General features: G+C 35.8%; 1 protein-coding gene across 8 annotated transcripts in view; it reads left to right on the top strand.

The window, feature by feature from the left end:
* KLHL5 (kelch like family member 5) overlaps positions 1-20,857 on the top strand; it is an 88,337-nt gene that overhangs the window by 18,534 nt on the left and 48,946 nt on the right. For 3 of the 8 annotated variants that reach the window (XM_027599089.2, XM_027599093.2, XM_027599087.2), the window contains exons 2-4: positions 4,024-4,445; positions 6,279-6,752; positions 20,453-20,635. In XM_027599089.2, coding sequence (XP_027454890.1) covers positions 6,373-6,752; positions 20,453-20,635 — 563 coding nt within the window. In that variant the 5' untranslated portion in view covers positions 4,024-4,445; positions 6,279-6,372. Of the gene's footprint in view, positions 1-4,023; positions 4,446-6,085; positions 6,753-20,452; positions 20,636-20,857 lie in introns of those variants that run through there. The other 5 variants (XM_027599090.2, XM_027599092.2, XM_027599094.2 and 2 more) reach the window with 5 other exon arrangements.

Genomic DNA, 20,857 nt, shown 5'->3' on the forward strand with positions numbered 1-20,857 from the left:
AGACAATAAATAAGGGAATAAACATCTAGTATGCCAGGCAATGATAAGTGCTATGAAAAGAGCTTAAAGAGTCGGGGGGTAGAGAACAGGGAGGATATAATTTATATGGAGTAGTCCATGCAGACCATTTTAATAATTTAACAATATAATGACTTTTAATATGTATTGATCTTGTAAAAATAATTACCATAAGGAGTACTTCTCCTCAGAGCTGGATAAATTTTTGAGCAAAACAATTTTTTATTGTTTGGCAAAAGTTGATGAGACAGAAGAAAAACTGTTATTTAAATATATGCTGAGGGGCGCTTGAGTAGCTCAGTCAGTTAAGCAGCCGACTCTTGATTTCTGCTCAGGTCATGGTCTCAGGGCCCTGGGATCCGCGATGGGCTCTGTGCTCAGTGTGGGCCTGCTTGTCCCTCTCCCTCTCCTCCTCCCCACACTCTCTCGCTCATAAATAAATAAAATCTTTTAAAAAAATAAATGCTGAATTCCATGCCATGAAAGTATTAATTCTGAATCCTACTACATATTTTTCATGAAGTATGGCCCAAGAATTGAGTTAAAGCTGGGAAATAATTTCTGTAAAGCTCTTTCTAACATGGGGGCTATAACAAGCTACTGTATCAAAAGATAATTTTTGAACTTTTCTTGTCAGAATGATTTTTCTCCAAAGTACCCATGCTTAGACAAGCTTAACCTTAGGCAAAACTGTTAAATAGAGATCTAGCTGTAAGTGATTTTGAGAAAATTCTATCTTTGAAGACTATTTTCTAACTTCACTTGCCTAAATTCTCTGCATTTGTCAGCATTTCCCTTATTCAATTGGACATTTATAATCTTTGTAGCCATATTAGTCTTTTATTTTTTAACTCTTTTATTTAAATATTCTATTTTATTATAACTGTTATTTTATTCTCTAAGTTCTAATTTGTTTTTTCTTTGATTATATTTGCTAGAAGGTAAGAGAATACACTGGCAAATTTTCTAAGAGCTGGATCTTTATTAATTCTGTCATTTTATTTCTTAAATCTTTAGTTTCTCCTCTGACCTTTATTATTTCATGACTCTTTTTAGAGGGCTGATTTCATTTTCATCTTGAGTAGGCTGCTTAATGTATGCCTTTCCTTTTAAAAAAATCAATGCATTTAGAAAGTTATAAATCTTACAACAGAAGAAGCCTCCCTGCTCCTATGACTATCTGAGCCATCCACGGCACTCAGGTGCCATTCCTTCCCTTTTATCAAAGTCTTCACAGTTTTTTGCTTCAATGATTCTCCCTGCAGTCATCAATCTCCTCTTCTGCGGGATCGTTCTCATCATTCTAATATGTTCCATGTTTTAAAAAATCAACAAATAAGTTAGCAAATCCATTGCCTTGATCCCTCACCTCTTCCAGCTATAATCCCATTCTGCAGCCTCACTGTTCAGATTTTTTTTTTAAAGATTTTATTTATTTATTTGACAGAGAGAGACATAGCGAGAGAGGGAACACAAGCAGGGGGAGTGGGAGAGAGAGAAGCAGGCTTCCCCGTGGAGCAGGGAACCTGATGTGAGGCTCGATCCCAGGACCCTGGGATCATGACCTGAACCGAAGGCAGACGCTTAACGACTGAGCTGCCCAGGCGCCCCTCACTGTTCAGATTTTCTGAACAAGTTGTCTCTACAGTCCTCTCTTATTCTTCTCATACTCCATTAACTCTTAAACCCACCACAGTCTGGCTTTGTCCCCTCCCCTTTACTGAAACAGGTCCTATCTGATTTGGCAGAATTTTTTCGTTGACAATTCCAGGTGACATTTTTCTTTGCATGGGGTACCCAGCCTCTTACTTGACATTGTGGCCATGGCTTTGGCCATGAAACACCTTTATCCTCTGACTTGCCTGACACCAGACCCTGAGGATTTTCCTCTACTTCATTGGTTATTCCTTACCAGTCTCCTTCGGTGGCTTCTCCACTATTAGACTTCTGTTAGAGGTTTTTGGAGCTTGGATCTGAGTTCCAGGAACATTTATATCCAACTATCTGACACCTCCACTTAGATGACTCAAAGGTACCTGTAACTTAACATAATGAGAAATGAACACCAATTCAAAAAAATATAACTAATGAGGAAGTGTGATAAAATGACTGGGTACAAGATAAATGTACTCAATACTGTCATTATAATAGAAATAACCATGTGAGGGGCGCCTGGGTGGCTCAGTCGTTAAGTGTCTGCCTTCGGCTCAGGTCATGATCCCAGGGTCCTGGGATCGAGCCCCGTCATCGGGCTCCCTGCTTGGTGGGAAGCCTGCTTCTCCCTCTCCCACTCCCCCTGCTTGTGTTCCCTCTCTTGCTGTGTCTCTCTCTGTCAAATAAATAAATAAAATCTTTAAAAAAAAGAAAGAACCATGTGGAAATGAAACTAGAGAAGAATTATTGCATTTACTACAGTGACAAAGAAAGTAAAAGAACATGATAAAAAAATTTAGTAAGAAAAGCATAGAATCTATAGTCACATGATTTTAAAATCTTATTCCTGAGCATGAGATCTGAACAAACTAAACAACAGATATGCTTAGGTGTGAAGCCTTAATATCATAAAATGCCAATCATCTCAATTAATATGCAGATTTAATGCAATTCCGATTAGAATCTCAGTGGGGCCAGGGCTTTTTTTTGAGAGGATTGGGTAATATTACTTTAAAGTATATACAAGGGTAAATATCTAAAATTAGCTTTAAGAATTATTTCTTTAAGGTTTATTTATTTATTTTAGGTGGGGAGGGGCAGAGGGAGAGAAAGAATCCCAAGCAGACTCCCTGGTGAGTGCAGAGCAGACGCAGGACTCAGTCCCACAACCCTGAGATCATGACCTGAGCCAAAATCAAGAATCAGATGCTTAACTGACTAAGTCACCCAGGCTCCCCAGCTTTAAAAATTACTTTAAAAGGATATATATGGAGGGATGCCTGGGTGGCTCAGTCAGTTAAGCATCTGCTTTCAGCTCAGGTCATGATCCCAAGGTCCTGGGATTGAGTCCTGCATTGAGCTCCTTGCTCAGCGGGGAGCCTGCTTCTCCCTCAGCCCCCCCCCCCGCTTGCTTTCTCTCTCTCTCTCTCTCTCTCTCTGACAAATAAATAAAATGTTTTTTAAAAAACGGGTATATATGGAGGTAGGAACTTTAACAGATATTAAACTTTATCTTATAGACTATAAATAAAACACTATACTATTGGCATAAAAATAGACAAAGTAGAACAGAAGTAGCACCCCAAAATTTATCTCTCTATATATGAGATGCTAATTAATACCAAAAGTAATACCTCAATACAGTGGAAAAAGAGTGGTTTACATTAAAACTATATTGATAATAGAGGGCTCATATTAGAAATAAAAAGGGCTCCAACAAATCAAAAAGATACAGATAATAGGGGAAAAAAATGAAGAGAACTAAGCAAAGACCCTTTCACAAAGAGGATATCCAAATGCCCAGTAAACATAAAAAGTTACCCAACAACATTAATAACCAGAGAAATGTAAAGTAAAATCAAGTGGGATTCTACTCTGCATCTATCAGCATGACTAAAATGAAAGACTGACAATACCAGTGTTGGCTGCGTGTGGAGTAACTGGAATTCTCATATGGTTGTAGGAGTATAAATCAGTAATAACAGTCAAAATTGAACATATGCATACCTTATAATCTAGCAGTTTTGTTTCTGTATATATATATATATATATATATATATATACACACACACAATCGGAATGCAAATACATGTGCATCCTATAACACAGACAAGAATGTTCATAGTAGCATTACTTGCAAAAGTCTAATACTAGAAACAATTAAAATGTCTGAGCGATAGAATGTATTTTGATGGTTGTATATTTATACAGTGGAATACTATATAGCCATAAAAACCAGCTATCAGCCGCTACAGACAACAACACAGATGAATTTCAAAACACTGGTGAGATAAGAATTCTTTATGTCAAATTGAATGAAGACGATGACATGATCCTTATGCATTACCACAGGGGCATCTCTCCATGACGTGGGTCCGCACCATGCACTGCAAGATGTTTGTCATTTCTGGCCTCTGCCCACTCAATGCCTATGGCACTCTCTAGTCATCCAACAACTACAACTTCACCCCCCACCCGCCGTGACTTCCAGAAGCCTTTTTGGGGTGCAGGAGTGGACGCTCTACCCATGTTGAGAATCACAAGGCTAGAGGGATTGGAGGAGCCTCTCTCTGGGCAGTAATGCCTATGCTAACCTCGAAGGATGAGTAAGATCTTAAAACCAGAGACTTTGGGACACAAACAGCATATAAAAGGGGGAGCAACATAATGTAGACTCTATCTCACCTGATGAAGCAGTGTGTCCTTGTTGGATAATATAAAGTTGGATGGATAGAGCGGAGTTAGAATTGTTGATATGAAGGAGTATGACAGAGGTGAGCAGACAGGGAAAGTCATTTTACTCTTGAATGCATCCTGCATACTACTGCCAAATTAATTTTCTAAAACATTGCCCTGTTCAACGGTCCACTTAATATTGCCTGTGAGTCTTGACACCTTTGCTTTATGCTCAAGGCATTTTATCTCATCATATTCATTCCGGTTTATGTCTCATTACTCCTTAAAATTAATTAGGTATGTCTGGCTGGCTGATCAAACTGCTATTTTTACCCCCTCTTTCTTTGTCAATATACTCACTTCATGCTTTTATTAATATCTTTCTTCCTTTATAAAATATCCTCATTCTTTCTATACAACTTACTATTCCCAGAGACCTTCTCCCTAATGAAACTGGCGCATACCACTCCACACCATCCCGATATCTATTTCCACTTTCTTAGAGTATTTATGGTTTGTTCTGCCATATTGTCCACAACATTGTAGATGGCTTTTCATGCCTCTCGTTCTTATTTCTCTGAATAATTTTTATTCTTCTGAAGAGCTGTGTAAGGTTAAGATCTGTGCCTCCCAATATTTTTATAAGCCTCCAATGCAGCCTTGTTTTGGCCAGTTGATAATAGGCATTGTCTTTCAAGTGAAATAGCATTAGATATTGAGCACCCTGAAAACTTAAAATCTGTATTTGTAGATCACAGTATATTAATATTGCAGCATTATAATGTGTCATATATTTAAATTACCAAGTACTTTTTGTTTCAGTAACTCGATTTAATTCTTTTTGAAGGTAGGAACCAAGATGTTATGTAACTGTATCCCTCACAATGCCTAGCAGTGTGTCTTGCTCACAGTAACTACTCAGTATTTTAAATTTCGATTTTTTTTTAATTTGCTTTATCAATTTGCCTTAACTGTAACCATGCTCAGACCATTGTTTTGTTTTGCTAACAACAGAGGGCACCATTAGGATACTTGTACACCCAAGAAATAATCCTGTCCCACTCCTTGGTAGCTTTCTTGAGCCACACTTTCCTCCTTCTAAACGATGTCATACAAATTCAGAAATTATACTAAATCAAAGCAGCCCAATCCTAACTATAGAGCAATATTGGCTTCCAGTTATTTCTTTGAAAAAAGAGTAAGTACTCTCATATTTTGATCCTTTGTAGTCTTCAGACTTTTTCTTTCTCCCTCTTCCTAATCTTTGCCCAAATGAAATCTTACCCCAGATCTTACTGTATTAATTAAATACATGCCTTTCCCAAAGGAAGAAGACAGACATGGAAAGCAACAAACTGGAGCCCCACCTTTGTCTCCCTTCCCCTCCTCCTGCCATCTAAAGAGCACAGCTTGAAAGTCACTATAACTCATCTAATTAAAACACGCTTTTTAAAAAATTATTTTGTGATATCTCATTTGGGAATTTAGTATAAAACTAGAAACATTTTTGTTTTATAGTGATTTTTATGTACAAAGGAAGATGTTCTGGAATAAATTCCTTGTTTCAGCAATGAAAGAGTTAATACACTAAGCAGCAGAGACTGAGATATTGCAAGGGATAGTGCTTTCTGTTTCTGTCATTTGTGGTTTAAGAAAAGAGGGTGGTGTTCTGCATTTGAAAGGACTTTAATGAATGCTGTCAGTGTTTGTGAGAGCTAATGGTCAGTATGGGAAAAGAGAGGGGGGAAAGTGGTCTAGCTGCTTCAGGATAGGTGGATGAGAGTTTGCTCTGATTGAACGGAATGTTCCACCGTGTTTCATCGCTATTCATTCTCCTTTGTTCTTTATAATCTGCTATGTTGGTATAAAAGTTAATGTAGATATATATGTGAACGTGATTTATTTCCTTTCAATCTGTTTATTGTGTACAGCAGGGCATAGACTTCTCTTGTCTTGGTTGGATGCACAAATCTGTGTGCAGTGCTTTTTGCCCGTTGCCTAGACGATCACTTGGTTTCTCTGAGGATGTCTGGTTCTCGTAAAGAGTTTGATGTGAAGCAGATTTTGAAAATCAGATGGAGGTGGTTTAGCCATCAAGCATCATCTAATTCTACAGTTGACAGCCAGCAGGGAGAATTTTGGAATCGAGGACAGACTGGAGCAAACGGTGGGAGAAAGTTTTTAGATCCATGTAGCCTACAATTGCCTTTGGCTTCAATTGGTTACCAAAGGTCCAGCCAACTGGATTTTCAGAATTCACCTTCTTGGCCAATGGCATCCACCTCTGAAGTCCCTGCATTTGAGTTTACAGCAGAAGATTGTGGCGGTGCACATTGGCTGGATAGACCAGAAGTGGATGATGGCACTAGTGAAGAAGAAAATGAATCTGATTCCAGTTCATGCAGGTTGATTATTTTCTTACTGTTAGAAATGGGGTGTGGGGGTATATTCTCTATAGTGTTAATAATTTAGTATTATTATTTATCTATGATATATAGCTCTACATACATACACATATATAACATCTGGGTATGCGTATATGGTACTTTTGCTAGGGTTTGCTGAAATGTTCCCAGTTTTAATTCTGTAAAATTATCAAGACAACAAGTTGCATTCATTTTGAAATATCTTGTGTTCCATATATAGATATGGCTCTGCCTTGAAAATAATATATAGTAGCAATTTTATGCATCATTGCCTTGCAGTTTGCTTCATTCATTTACCTTCTATAGTCATAGCAAAACTATAGAAGACCTGACATTTTACTTTGCAACAGATTATGGAGTCATTTTTAAATTTTAATGAAAATGAAGGGTTTTATGAGGAGATGTACATTGTAGTTGTCAGTAATTTGTTTTTACACCATTGTAGTTACACTAATATTTTTCTTATGGTTATTTCTCTTTGTCCTGTCTGTGTTGCTGCCCTCTTTCTGAGATGACAGCTACTAATTCCTGTTACCTTCACTACTGAAAATTGTGCTATTTAGGGAAGTGAAGGACATTCCTTCAGGAGAGTATCAGGGAACACAGAGGGGCTATATGTGGTCAGTGGCGAGAAGAAGGGAGAGTGAGTTTGAGGAGAGAACATAAAAAAAAAAATTGGTTGATGTCTCAATGACTTTATCCATCTTCCCCCTTGGAACCTGCCTTTATCTGAAATGAATTTTATCAATCAGTTTAAACTACTATAGCATATTATGTAACAAGTCACAGCATAAAAATCTTTCTGGTTCATCTTCATGCAAAAATATTTCTCAATATTTAAAGGCTATTGTTTGTCTAATTTGACTACTGGATTCTTTTTTAAAAATTTCTCTGCAGGTTTTGGTAACACTTACAATTTGTATGTTGGTTCTTAATTATAGGCATCATAAGAGATGGAGACAAAATGATTTCATAGATTCAAGTATTTCTTACTTGGGGATATTTATTGCTTTCTTCTTTTCTAACCTTCAGAACATGGAATTCTGAACGGTGGTGTTGGAATAATAATAAATATAGACCAGTCATCTATAATCATTTGTATAATGAAGAGAGGGGCATATCTTTACATAGGTAACTAGTGTATTTAATTAAAAATTTTTTAAATTAGTTTGTGACTTGGCATTAAGTGAATAAGAACTCCAAATAATTTTAATATGGAGATCAGTTGAGTTAGTATGGTTTCATTGCTTTGCATTTTCTTTGGAGACTTGTTGCCATAAAGAGAATAATAATGTATACAGTAAAAGGTTCAGGGTTTATCATTTTCATGGAAAACCAAAAAGTAATCATCTTCCCATTTGAAAATCAATGCAATGTATCAAGACTATTATAACAAAACCAGAAAAACAAAACATTCATTCATTTATCATAAGTTATAAAAATCTTAACATGTATCTACTACTTGGAGAGATTATACATATGTGAGTATAAAATTTATATACAATGTATAAAGTTGTAAAGGTTATAGACACATTGGCTGGTTGCTATAATTTACTTCCTTAAAACAAAGGTAATATGCATAACTAATGATTATTGAAATCAAGTTAATGTATTCTTTAGTATGCATATCGAAATATCATCTTAGTGGGATATTCATTATGAAAGAAAAAGACTGCCTTTTTTTTTTAAGTGAGAGATTGCTATATGCATACTTCAAGAATGTAAAATTGATACTTTTATTTATAGGAGATATAAAAGTAAGAATGATATTTTTAAAAAATCTGAATATAGTTTTTAAAATGCTAATCAAGAAGCTTGAGAAAGTAAATAATAAGATGGGAGTAAATAGTTTGCATCTGCAGTAACCAAACTATTCCTAAAATATTATTTCAAAAATAAAATATGCTCTTAAAAAGTCCCTGATTTTTAGATATAAAAACACGTCAAAGCAACTTAATATTCTCAAAGGTTTGAAATTTCTATCCTAACATCTTATTGCAAAAAACAACCATTCTAGATTTAGAAATGTCATTTGTGTGTATACTACTACTCCTCTGCTTTTTTCTAGATTAAATATATCTGATTCTCACATCTTCCTTCAGTCCTTCAGCTCTGAGTCTTTGATCTTTGTCATAAGGATACATTTATTTGCCCCTAGCTTTTTGATTAAGCGAGCAGTCTCTTTAGGTGATGGCCCTTCTACTGTAAACAAACCAAAAGCTGTCACTGTTAATGTCAAAAGAAGCTACACTGACATTCATCAAATTTTTGTATATAACTTGGACACAAGTGTTTTTCTTTTTCTTACATAATATTTACAAAAAATAAAACAGTAAACATTTGAGTATGTTATGAATTGATATCTTAAAATATTAAAGACGTAACGGTAATACACATGATATATGGAGAATTTCTTATTTAAGCATTCATAATAATTACATAGGTAGATCTCAGACCTTATACTGAAATTTTGAATTATTAGAAAAAAGGGAAGACAGCTGAGTGGTTTTACCTACACAAAATCCTAGCACCCACAGTGGGTCTGCACAATTTCAGGCAGAAGTTAAAGGCATCTATGTTGCTTATATGTTTGATTAGTTGCATTCCAACTAGGAGACGTGTCAGCTTCAGCCCTTAGACTTCCGCTAATTTCTCCTGCCACACATCTAAGTGATTTAAAAGTTTTCATCTTTTGGGGGCACTTGGGCAGCTCAGTCGGTTGAGCATCCAACTCTTGATTTTGGCTCAGGTCATGATCTCAGGGTTGTGAGCTTGAACCCCACATCAAGTTCTATGCTGAGCAAGAAGTCTGCTTGGGATTCTCTCTCTCCTCCCTCTGCCCTTCCCTGCTCGTCTCTCTCTAAATAAATCTTTAAAAGTTTTCATATTTTAATTTTGATCTTAGGTCTGTAGCCTAGCCAACATTTTCTCCATGGGAATTGTCTAAGTCATTACTTCAATATTGAAATGCAACCCTTATTTTTTACACTGTGAGGAATTTTAGACCCTAAGTGAGGGTTGCCAGTGGGCAGTAGGTTCCTAAGACCTTAATTCAGGATGAAATTCTTGTGAAGGCTAGGAGAGTTTCCATTGTGACCCACCATGTGACCATAGTACAAACTCGGTTTGCACTTCACTTGATTTGCCAGCTTTGAAATTATATAATTTTTAACATATTGAGGGAAATTTCATTATTTCAAGCTTTGTTTGTAAAGTTTAATATTTTATATGTCAGATTTGTATGTCACATTTTTAGTGAATATGTGTAAAATATTACTGTACTTCACAAATATTCAGAAATAATAATAGCTAATACTAGCTGGGTGCTTAGTACCTGTGGAGCACTGTTTTAAGCATTTCAGTATGAATTCATTTAGTCTTCACAACAAATTTCTGAGATAGCCACTGTTCTCATTCTAATTTTGTAGATGAGTCAATGAGGAACAGAAAGGCTAAGTAACTTGCTCAAGATTAGTAAGTGAAATAAAACTGCATTTAAAAAAATAAACTTTATAGTTTTACAACTGTTTTAGGTTTATAGGAAAATTGAAGAATAGTATAGTGAATTCCTTTATACCCCACACCCAGTTTCTCTTATTTTTAATATATTAGAATGGTACATGTGTTACTATTAGTAAACCAATATTGGTACATTATTATTAACTGAGGTCCATATTTTATTCAGATTTTCTGAATTTCTACCTAAAGACCTTTTTCTGTTGTAGGATTCCATCCAGAACACCATGTTACATTTAGTTATCATGTCTCCTTAGGCTCCTCTGGGCTGGGACAGTTTCTCAGACTTTCCTTGTTTCTGATGACCTTGGCAGTTCAGGGAGTGGGGTCAGATGTTTTGCAGAATGTCTTACTCAGCTGAGATTTATCTGATGTTTTTCTCATGATTAGACTGGGGTTATGAGTTTTGGGGAGGAAGACCACAAAGGTAAAGTGCATTTTCATCACATCATATCAAGGATCCATACTATCAACCTGAATTATTGCTGTTGGTATTGACTTAATCACTTGGAAGTAGCCACGTTTTGACCCCAAACAATTAGATTTCGTGCTCACATGCCAGTCTGTGTGTGACTATTTCAGCTGTCTGTGACTTTCATTGCCAAGTTCAACTTGGATTAACATAATAGTTAATGATTCATTCTCACCACTTTCACCTTCTCTTCTCAGCTAATTTTCTTAGCCTGGTTCTTGAAAATGCCAAGCCTGGTTGGCTTACAGGTATAGTCTCTTAATAGGGCCACAGCTCTTTACCCACAGTCCTCTATCTGACCCATGATAATTGGTTGCATGTCCCCGTTTCAACGGCAGATATATGCACTTTTCTTTGACTCCTCTTGAAGGCGTGGAGGTCCTTCTCTCCCAACAAGGCGGTATCCTCACCTGTTCTCAAGTGCTACCTCCTTTTTCTTGCCCCTCGTCATGTTGTCTCTGCATCTCCTTGTTTGAACCAGTGTATTAATTCTGGTACAGTTTGAAATTAAATCCTCAACATTTCCACGAATTCTGCTTCCAGAGATGGCAAAGAAGTTCAACTCTACCATACTTGTATCTGGGAAGGATATATGGCATGTCCTGCCTTACACGTATATGCCCAAGTCATGGCGTGAATTCCTTTGACAAAAGCTATGGAACCTCTTCCCACAAGACTCTCTGTGTGTGCACATGCAGGTGTGTGTGTGTATGTGTGTGCACGTGTGAGTGTTAAGTATTTCGTATACCGTTCAAGGAGTTTGTGAACCTTCTAAGGCATCTCCGTCTGCTGTATCATTCTGCCTTCTTAGCTTTAAGCAACTGAAATTGACGGGCTGATTTAAACAGAATAGGAGTTTATTGGAATCCTATTAGTTCTCAAAACTGCTGGGAAAGCTGAAGAATCAGCCTAGGACAAAGGATAGGCACTTCAGTTGCACAACTGGCCTTTATAACTCCAGATTTTAAAGGCAGAAGAACCTGCCTTTATGCCACTTACTGCTTATATTTCATTTTTTCCATTTGGAACTAGATAGTGAGGTTTTATATTTTTAATATTAGATATATTAGGCATGAAAACAATCACACCCCACATATACACCAATGCGCACACAGCCATATAATTTGGTCATTTACCTTTAGGGAACCTATTAGTAGGGAACAGGCTAAGATGATATAATAAATTCAGAAAGACAGTGGCTCAAATAAAATAGAAGTTTATTTCTCTATCTCCTAACAGATGGGCAGGTGGCTCAGGGCAGATAGGTGGCTCTGCTTCACAAGTTCCCTCAGTGACCCAGATTTCTTCCATACTGTTTCTCCATCCTGTAGGGTATTATCCTTTTTTTTATGTTCAAAGCTAGCTTACTCAACTCCCCCTCTGCATTCTAGCCCATGGGAGGGACCAGCAAAAGGGAGGACATTAAGCCAATAACGTAAGTTGCATGTATCAGTTCTGCTCACGTTTTGTTGTTGAAAACCGAGTCATGTGGCCACAGTAGCCATGTGTCCGCAAAACTCATTACTGTGGTGGAAGGAAAGAATGATTTAGGAGTCATAATCAACAGGTGCAAGAGGTGAAGACAGCTGAACAGAATTCTTCAGATCAAATTTTTTAATTAGTTTTTTTCCACATTATGTAATATTTTTACCATAGAGACATTGGAAGATAGAGATAAATAAAAACAGAAAAATAAAAAATCACTAATTACCCTGCCACCCCAAAATAACAACCATTAACGATTTGGGGGAGTGTCCTTCCAGTATATTTTCTATACATGTATAATAAAAATATGTATTTTTAGAGTGAAAATCTGAACCTTCCTGTAGATACTATTTTGTAAACCACTTTTTTGCCCTAATGTAAATATTAAAATTAGGACTCGTTTTGTCACAAAAGACAGAAGCCCAACTCAAAATGACTTAAGCAAAAACTAGAAATTTTTTGGTTCCTGTAAGTAATAAATGTAATATATTTATATATTTATATATTTATATATATTATATTTATATATTATATATTTATTATTTATATTTATATTTATTATTTTTATAATATATAATATAAATATATATAAATAAATAATATAAATATATTATATTTAAAATATATATTTATATTTTAATATATATATAAATATATAATAAATATATAATTATATATTATATTATATTATATATATGATAAATGTATATATTTATATTTATATATAATATAAAAATAAAAAATAAAACATCCAAGGATAGAACTTAGCTTTATTTGTGGCTGAATCGATACTCCAGTAACACCAGAAATCGATTATTCTTCCTGTCTAGATTCTGTTTTCCTCTGTGATGGCATTTCCTGGGCAGGCTCTCAGTGTGGTAGCAAAAGCCACTAGCAGCTGTAGATTTACTTTTTATCAGCTTAGCAACCTCAATGGAAAGAGAGTGACTCTTCCAAGAGTGCCAACCAACATCTTGAAACTGGCTCTGATCGGCCTTGTTTGAATCATGGGTTCACTCAAACCAATCGTAATTGCCAGGAGGTATGATAACTTTTACTAGCCAGGTTCCAGGCCCTTGTTCATTTTGGTTCAGGGGAAGATTCATCTCTGCCACGCCATGCGGACTGAGGTGGGGAATGTGTGGTTTCCCAAAAGGGTAGAAATGGGTCTGTTCCCATAAGAAAGAGTCCCGGAGAGGCAAAACCAATGTCCACTAAAACAGTTTTCCATGTCATTAACTGTTCTCCTATCTTTTTAGCTGGTTGCATCATCCTCCCATGCACAGATACACCTTGTGTTAAACCAATGTTCTTTTTCTTTTTGGAATTTAGACTGTTTCCAGTATTTTCCTGTTAGAAACAACCTGCAATAAACCCTCCAAGTAGTGTGGTCTATATACCACAGATGATTGTTTCCTTTGGATAAAATCCCAAGGATGTGCACATTTTTAGGGTGCTTGATTTGTATTCTCAAAGTCATTTCAGGAACATTACTATTATTTTAATTCTCAGCAGCATTGTATGAAAGTGTCCACTGGCCCTTCCCCTCCATACTGGTTATTATTTAAGAAAATTTGATTCTTATAAACATTTAATTCTTTTCGCTATAGATATGCTGGCCATGGTACCAGGAAAAACGCCTTTATTTTTATTTTTTTTAAGATTTTATTTATTTATTTGACAGAAAGACACAGCTAGAGAGGGAAATCCCAGCAGAGTGAGTGGGAGAGGGAGAAGCGGGCTTCCCGCTGAGCAGGGAGCCCGATGCGGGGCTCAATCCCAGGACCCTGAGATCATGACCTGAGCCGAAGGCAGACGCTTAACAACTGAGCCACCCAGGTGCCCCAGAAAAATGCCTTTAAATTCCCAAATCAAGAATCTTTGTCTTGAGAAGGGAAGAGATGAAGGTATTCTTTTTCCTTTCTTCTTGTCATTTCTCCTCATATACCTGACTTGTCCTCCCTTTAGAGGAGACACCCCGAATCCTCTTCATCCTCACCCACTGAATTCCAAGATGCATTTCGGATCTCACCTGCTACTTGTCTTTCCAAACACCAGCTCATATTGCTCTTCCCCTTCTCTGTATTCCAATAGCAATTACTCTCCAATTGGGGATGTACAAAATGATCAGCTGGAGAGATGGTAAAAATAGAGCTTCTATTTCCATTTTGTCTTATGCTTTTTTATTGAAATGTAGTTGGCATGCAGTATTAGTTTCAGGTGTACAGCCATGATCATTTATATACATTATGAAGTGATCACCACGATAAATCTAACTACCATCTATCACCGTACAAAGTTGTTACGATATTATTGACTATATTCCTTTATCTTATCCTTAAAAGCTCTATTTTTTCTATGTTTTAGAATATAAATAATAATTGTACAATGGTATCTGTGTATCTTTTATAAATTAGTAAATATCCACGTATTTGGGCACATGCTTAAAAGGATACTGGAAAGGATATGCATAAAAAAAGATCTAGAGACTGCTAGCCTATACTAAGCAGTTTACATTCTTATTTTACATTTGTGGTTTTGGATATTTGTAGAGGATGCCGAAAGATTCATGATACAGTAATTTGCACTTTTGCAAAAGCATGAATTCTGAATGCCAGAAGCTATGAGGCAGATAGCTGGGAGTAAATCACTTACCGAGGGAGCCAGCCAAACAGACCAATTAGAGTTTCAATGCAGCTTTGTTTTCTCCTCAAATCTACATACAGTGTAATCCTTATGAAGTGATTTTTAAAACTGATTTTGAAAAATCACTCCATGAAGAAAGACTAATGTAAATTCTGATGACGAAAGTGAAGAAATCTAAGTAGTTTTTACTAAAAGGTACTATTGGTCCTGAAATGTATTTTGAACGTGCATATGCGTGTGTGTACATGTGTGAAATCTGAGGAATTGCAAGGGCTAGGCAGTGTTGCTATTTAATTTTTTTTTTCCAGTTCATGAAACTTGACTCTTCAAATTCCTTTGCTAAAGAAACCTCTTTCTTTGCATCCCCCCAGTTTCTAAAACTGGTGCAATACTGCATGTTAGGAGTTACTCTGTAAATAGTTGATGACTTGATTCTGTTTGATACTTGCCTCTTTTCTATGATTAGGTGTTTTTCTGACTTACAAGTTCATTGCCTACTGCCAAGGTACAGTAGGCTAAAAATTAAATGTTTCTTCATAGCCCGGAAATATTCAGCAATGCATAGTTTATCTTTACAGTGAACATCTATTATGAATGGTTTTAATGATTTACCATCTTTGTAACATCATATAAATAAAATGAAGTAGAGATGTTAGATATATTTCCTCTGTTATCATGTAAAAGATCGAGTAGAATGTAAGAGAAGTATATATTAAATGCTCCGTAAATGGCCTATTCCCAAATATCTGTATTACGAGTTTTGATGTCTACCAGGTTTACTAAAGACCATTTTAATTAAGAAATATGAGATTTAGTTATAAAATTGATAATGCTGGGGATTGTTTTTTTTTTTTTAAAGACAACCAACCAAACAACATTATATAAAGACAAGAGACAGGCCTTTCCATTTGCCATTTAAAACATAGATTCCTTTAACTGTAGCTTACCTTATTGTGTACTTATTCTGTGCTAGGGCTATGCATTCATCATTTCACTTAATGATCCCCCCATGAGGGATCCTTTAAAGAAAGTACTGTGTATTACTTATTCCTGTTTTGCTATTGAAAAAGTTAGTAGAACTTTCTGCACTGACGGAAATGTCCTATATCTGCACTATTCATTTTGGCAGTCATTATCCCCCTGAAGTTATTAACTATTTGAAATACGACTATTCTAACTAAAGAACTAAATTTTTAATTTAATTGTAATTAAATTAAAATAGCACTGTGAGGCTAGTGGCTATTGTATTGCACAGCACAGCTCTAGAATTTTCCTAAAATGGTCTTGATCACTACACCATACCTCTCCAATTCAACTCTCCAAACCAAAGTACATAATAGGAAAATAAGTAATTAGGAAATATTAGCATTGTAAATTACACGGACTCATAGTATTAAAAGCAGTCTGACTAGCCAGGGATAGAGATGTGATCTCTGTCCCATGGAAACCTAAAAGATTCTTGCTCTCTTATACCCAGCAAAGGGGCAGCCACACAACAGTAGACATTTGTCTAAAATTCTTAATTCTGTTATCTTTTCTTTCTGTGAAATTACCCTCAATCATATTGTAGCATCATTCTCCTTTCATACCCTTAGTCCTTGAGCTCACTGATGCCCTAAGAGTAAAGGTAGGCAAGAATTCCCATTTCTCTGAGTGGTTTGGCCAGCACTCTGAATGCTTCCTGATCCTGGCTTTGTAACTGGCTGCCTATGTGTCTTTGGTTGATTACTTTGTCCATTTTGGGACTCAAATTTTCTCATCTCAAAATAAGGGAATTGAATTAAATGTATAGGTTCCTCCTAGATGTAAAAATTCCATATATAATTTTTCTAATGACCAAGATCCTATAACTGTATGGAGATGCAGTAGTTTTTTTAGTATATTCCTGTATTATTAAAATTATATATGTAAACCCCCAAATTTCTTAAAAACAAAACAAGAAATGCTAGAAAGCTGTGCAGCTCTTCAAGTCTTTTGAATAGCTCTGTTTCCCCCTCTTTCATGCTCCTTTTGTGAATGGGTGGCTTCACTTTTCCATAGGATCCAAATCAGAAGCCTGCATTCCTTATGATCCTTCATTTGTAGCAGTGGATGGAAGTGATTTCTATACCCAGAAATCTCAGTAAATTAATTATCGCATTGAAACAATATGTTTATTTAACGTGATGGCAGTGGAAGCCTTGAAAGCAAATTACAAAATTTGAAATGTTATTTTGGAAACATAAGTTATTGTTTGTTAATATGCATATGTATAAATGATTTTGATGTTTTACCTTTATGCTCATTTTAAAAATAACAAATATTCCATTAAGTTCAACTAGTTCATTTACATGCAAAGAAATTCAGTTGACACATGTTTGAAGTAAAGTATCTATTGTGTAAAGCAATGTTTTGAACCTGTAAGTTTATCACATGATCTGTATAATTTATCTATCTCTCCCTGAAGTGCACACCACTGCTCTTCAACCTGTAACATGTGTTCGAATCACCTGTAGGGCTTTCAAAAAATGTGAAGTTCAAGTCCTACCTCAGACCTAGTGAATCAGTCTTAGGGAATGAGGCTCTGAACGCAGATGCTGAAAGGTTCCCCAGGTTATTCTTATTCATTCCAGAAGTTAAAGAACCAAACACCCTGAAAGTTCTTGACAAGAAAAGAGATGGCCTATTTATTAATTGGGCTTTTATACCAACATCAAAACTAGCCTTATAATCATATTATAAATTTCTGTTCTTTCAGAAGTTAACATTGATTAACATTTATGTTTCGATGATGGCAATTCATCACTCAAAAACATTCAACTAACTCACTGTCTTGCCATTATTAAGAATTTAATGTAAAAAAATGTGATACAGAGGTGTCTGGGTGGCTTAGTCAGTTAAAGGTCAGCCATCAGCTGAGGTCATGATCCCAGGGTCCTGGGCTCAAGCCGTACATAGGACTCCCTGCTCAGTGGGGAGCCTGCTTCTTCCTCTCCCCCCCACTCATGCTCTCTCTCTCTCTCAAATAAATAAAATCTTAAAAAAATGTGATACAATATATAGGAACCCTAAGAAAGAAGTACTTGATTTCTTTACTTAATCTTGTTCTTGAAAGAATTTGTGGTTTATGAAAATTAAATGTTCTAATTTTCTTTCATTCTTAGATCAATAAAACTCTTATAATCATTTGTCAGTATTTTGACAATATAAAACTTCATTTTATTGAAAAATGTTTTAAATCTTCAAATTGTTATTCAGCAAAGCTACCATCATCTGTTATTGCTCATGTTATGTTTTCTCCTAGATTTTAAAATAATTTTTAATTTTGTTCATTTATATAAGCAACATATAATTACACATTACTCAATATATTTTTATGATAATTATCTTTTTTTTTAAAGATTTTATTTATTTATTTGAGAGAGAGAATGAGATAGAGAGAGAGAGAGAGCACGAGAGGGAAGAGGGTCAGAGGGAGAAGCAGACTCCCTGCTGAGCAGGGAGCCCGATGCGGGACTCGATCCCGGGACTCCAGGATCATGACCTGAGCCGAAGGCAGTTGCTTAACCAACTGAGCCACCCAGGCGCCCTATGATAATTATCTTAAACGTAAATTTGAGTATATTATCCTGGATTTTCCAAGTCATTACACCAATAATATTCATAGTATATGACACATGCATTCTAGATAATATATATTTTGATTCTATTATTATTATTATTGACAGTTATCCTCCAAGAAGATTTTTTAAAGCCCATATTTGTATGCGTTAAAAATGCATTGGGCTGGGAGAATTTAGGTAGAGACACTGCTGAGAAAGAAAGCATGGGGCTCCTGGGTGGCTCAGTCAGTTAAGCGTCTGCCTTCGGCTCAAGTCATGATCCTGTGGTTCTGGGATTGAGCCCCACATAGGGCTCCCTGCTCCACGGGAAGCCTGCTTCTCCCTCTCCCACTCCCCCTGCTTGTGTTCCCACTCTTTGCTGTGTCTCTCTCTGTCAAATAAATAAATAAAATCTTAAAAAAAAAAGCTTGTAATTAAAAAAAAGAAAGCATGAGAAAGGAACACCTGCTCTTAGCCACGTTAGCCTGGAGGTGATGTAGTTCATTGCCATTATAAGACCTCACCTGTCTTTGAGAGAGTCTGGGAAATGCAGCCTAGCTATATTCTCCAAAGAAAAAGAGAAAGGGTTTTAAAGGTGAACACATAGTGATCTCTGTGACAGGCCTGTCTCTGTCATGAACAAACTGTAGGACTCTTGGCAAGGCACCTAATCTCCTAGGCTTTAGTTCTCTTGACTCTAAAAGATCCAGTGACTTTTTCTTTTTTGGGAAGGTTATTAGATGTTTATATTAAGAATATTGTCTTAAGGTACAGTGAGGATTGAATCAATAAAGTATTTGTCAGAATCATAATATCCCTAAAAGTAAATGTGACAAGAATTGAGAACTAAGTTACGGCATTGTTGGTAGTTAATTGCACAGCCAATGGATGTTGATTACAAGTGATCCTGGGGGGTGCAGGGAGGGGTGGACTTAGGACTTAGTTCCTAGTAGTAATCTTTTCATTTTTTCACCATTTCCATCAGTAAATCATAAGAAAACAGAGAACTCATACTTTTCAAATTCTAATTTGGAAATTTCAAATAATTTCTAGATACCTAGGGTAGGCCATCACATTTCTTTTATCTGTAATATAAGTTATAGGTCATCTGGGCTTTTGAAGACTGACTAGAGAATCAAATGAATAATTTATAACATTGTTTTTATGACCGTGTACAGTTGACCCTTGAACAATGCAGGAATTAGGGATACCAGATCCCACACTCAAAAATCCACATATAACTTTTGACTCCCCCAAACTTAACTAAGTAGCCTGCTCTTGACTGCAAACCTTAGAAATAACATAAACAATTAACACGTTTTGTATGTTATATGTATTATATACTATATTCTTACAACAAAGTAGGCTAGAATAAAGAAAATGTTATAAAGACTAATATGAGGAAGAAAAAATACATTTTTAATACTGCATTATGTTTATTGTAAAAAATCCGCATATTAAGTGGACCCCCAAATTCAAGCCCGTGTTGGTCAAAGGTCAACTGTGTTTAATATTCCAAACAGTTATCCTGTAAATGAACTGTGGACTGTAACCCATTTTTAAATAAAGGATGGCTTGGATTTATGTCTCTAAAATAGTTTAATTGCCTTCCTGCTCTCAAAGAATGATCTTGTATACCCTTAAATATAATGTTAAGAGATATACTATCATGAATATAGCTTGGCTCTTTTTCAACAGAGAAATTATGTTGACCGGCAAAAAGATCTCAAAAACAGACACTGCAAAGAATATGTATAGTTATTAACTACCAGATGTCACCTTCACTCACAGTATTTACAAGACATATGATTTGAGCCATCATTGAATTTAAAAGACAAAAATGATGAATGACTACATGTTACTGTTGACTGGTAGCATTGATGACTTCTATTACATTTAAAGGTTTTTAAAGGACTTATAGAAAAGATCTTTTCAATGTGATAGTAATATTTCAAAAGGTGTGTTCTCTTTCTTGTCAGGACTTCCAACAGTAGTCAGACGTTATCATCCTGCCATACTATGGAGCCATGTTCATCAGATGAATTTTTCCAAGCCCTTAATCATGCTGAGCAAACATTTAAAAAGATGGAAAACTATTTAAGACACAAACAGTTATGTGATGTAATTCTAGTTGCTGGTGATCGCAGAATTCCAGCTCATAGGTAATTGTTTTCTAAATATTATGAGAAGTATTTCCTTACTAATCTGTTATGTACGTTGAGATAATTTGTTCCAACTAACTATTCCATATGCTTTTGGGAAGGGGTATCTTTCATGGGATTTCTGCAAAGAAAACAGTGCATGTGAAATTATTATACATTAAATGACTCCAAAAGGGTCACTTTCCCTCTGCAGAAACACAAAAACAAAACATACTAGCCTCA

Source organism: Zalophus californianus, chromosome 2, assembly GCF_009762305.2.
Source record: "Zalophus californianus isolate mZalCal1 chromosome 2, mZalCal1.pri.v2, whole genome shotgun sequence".
Lineage (NCBI taxonomy): Eukaryota > Metazoa > Chordata > Mammalia > Carnivora > Otariidae > Zalophus > Zalophus californianus.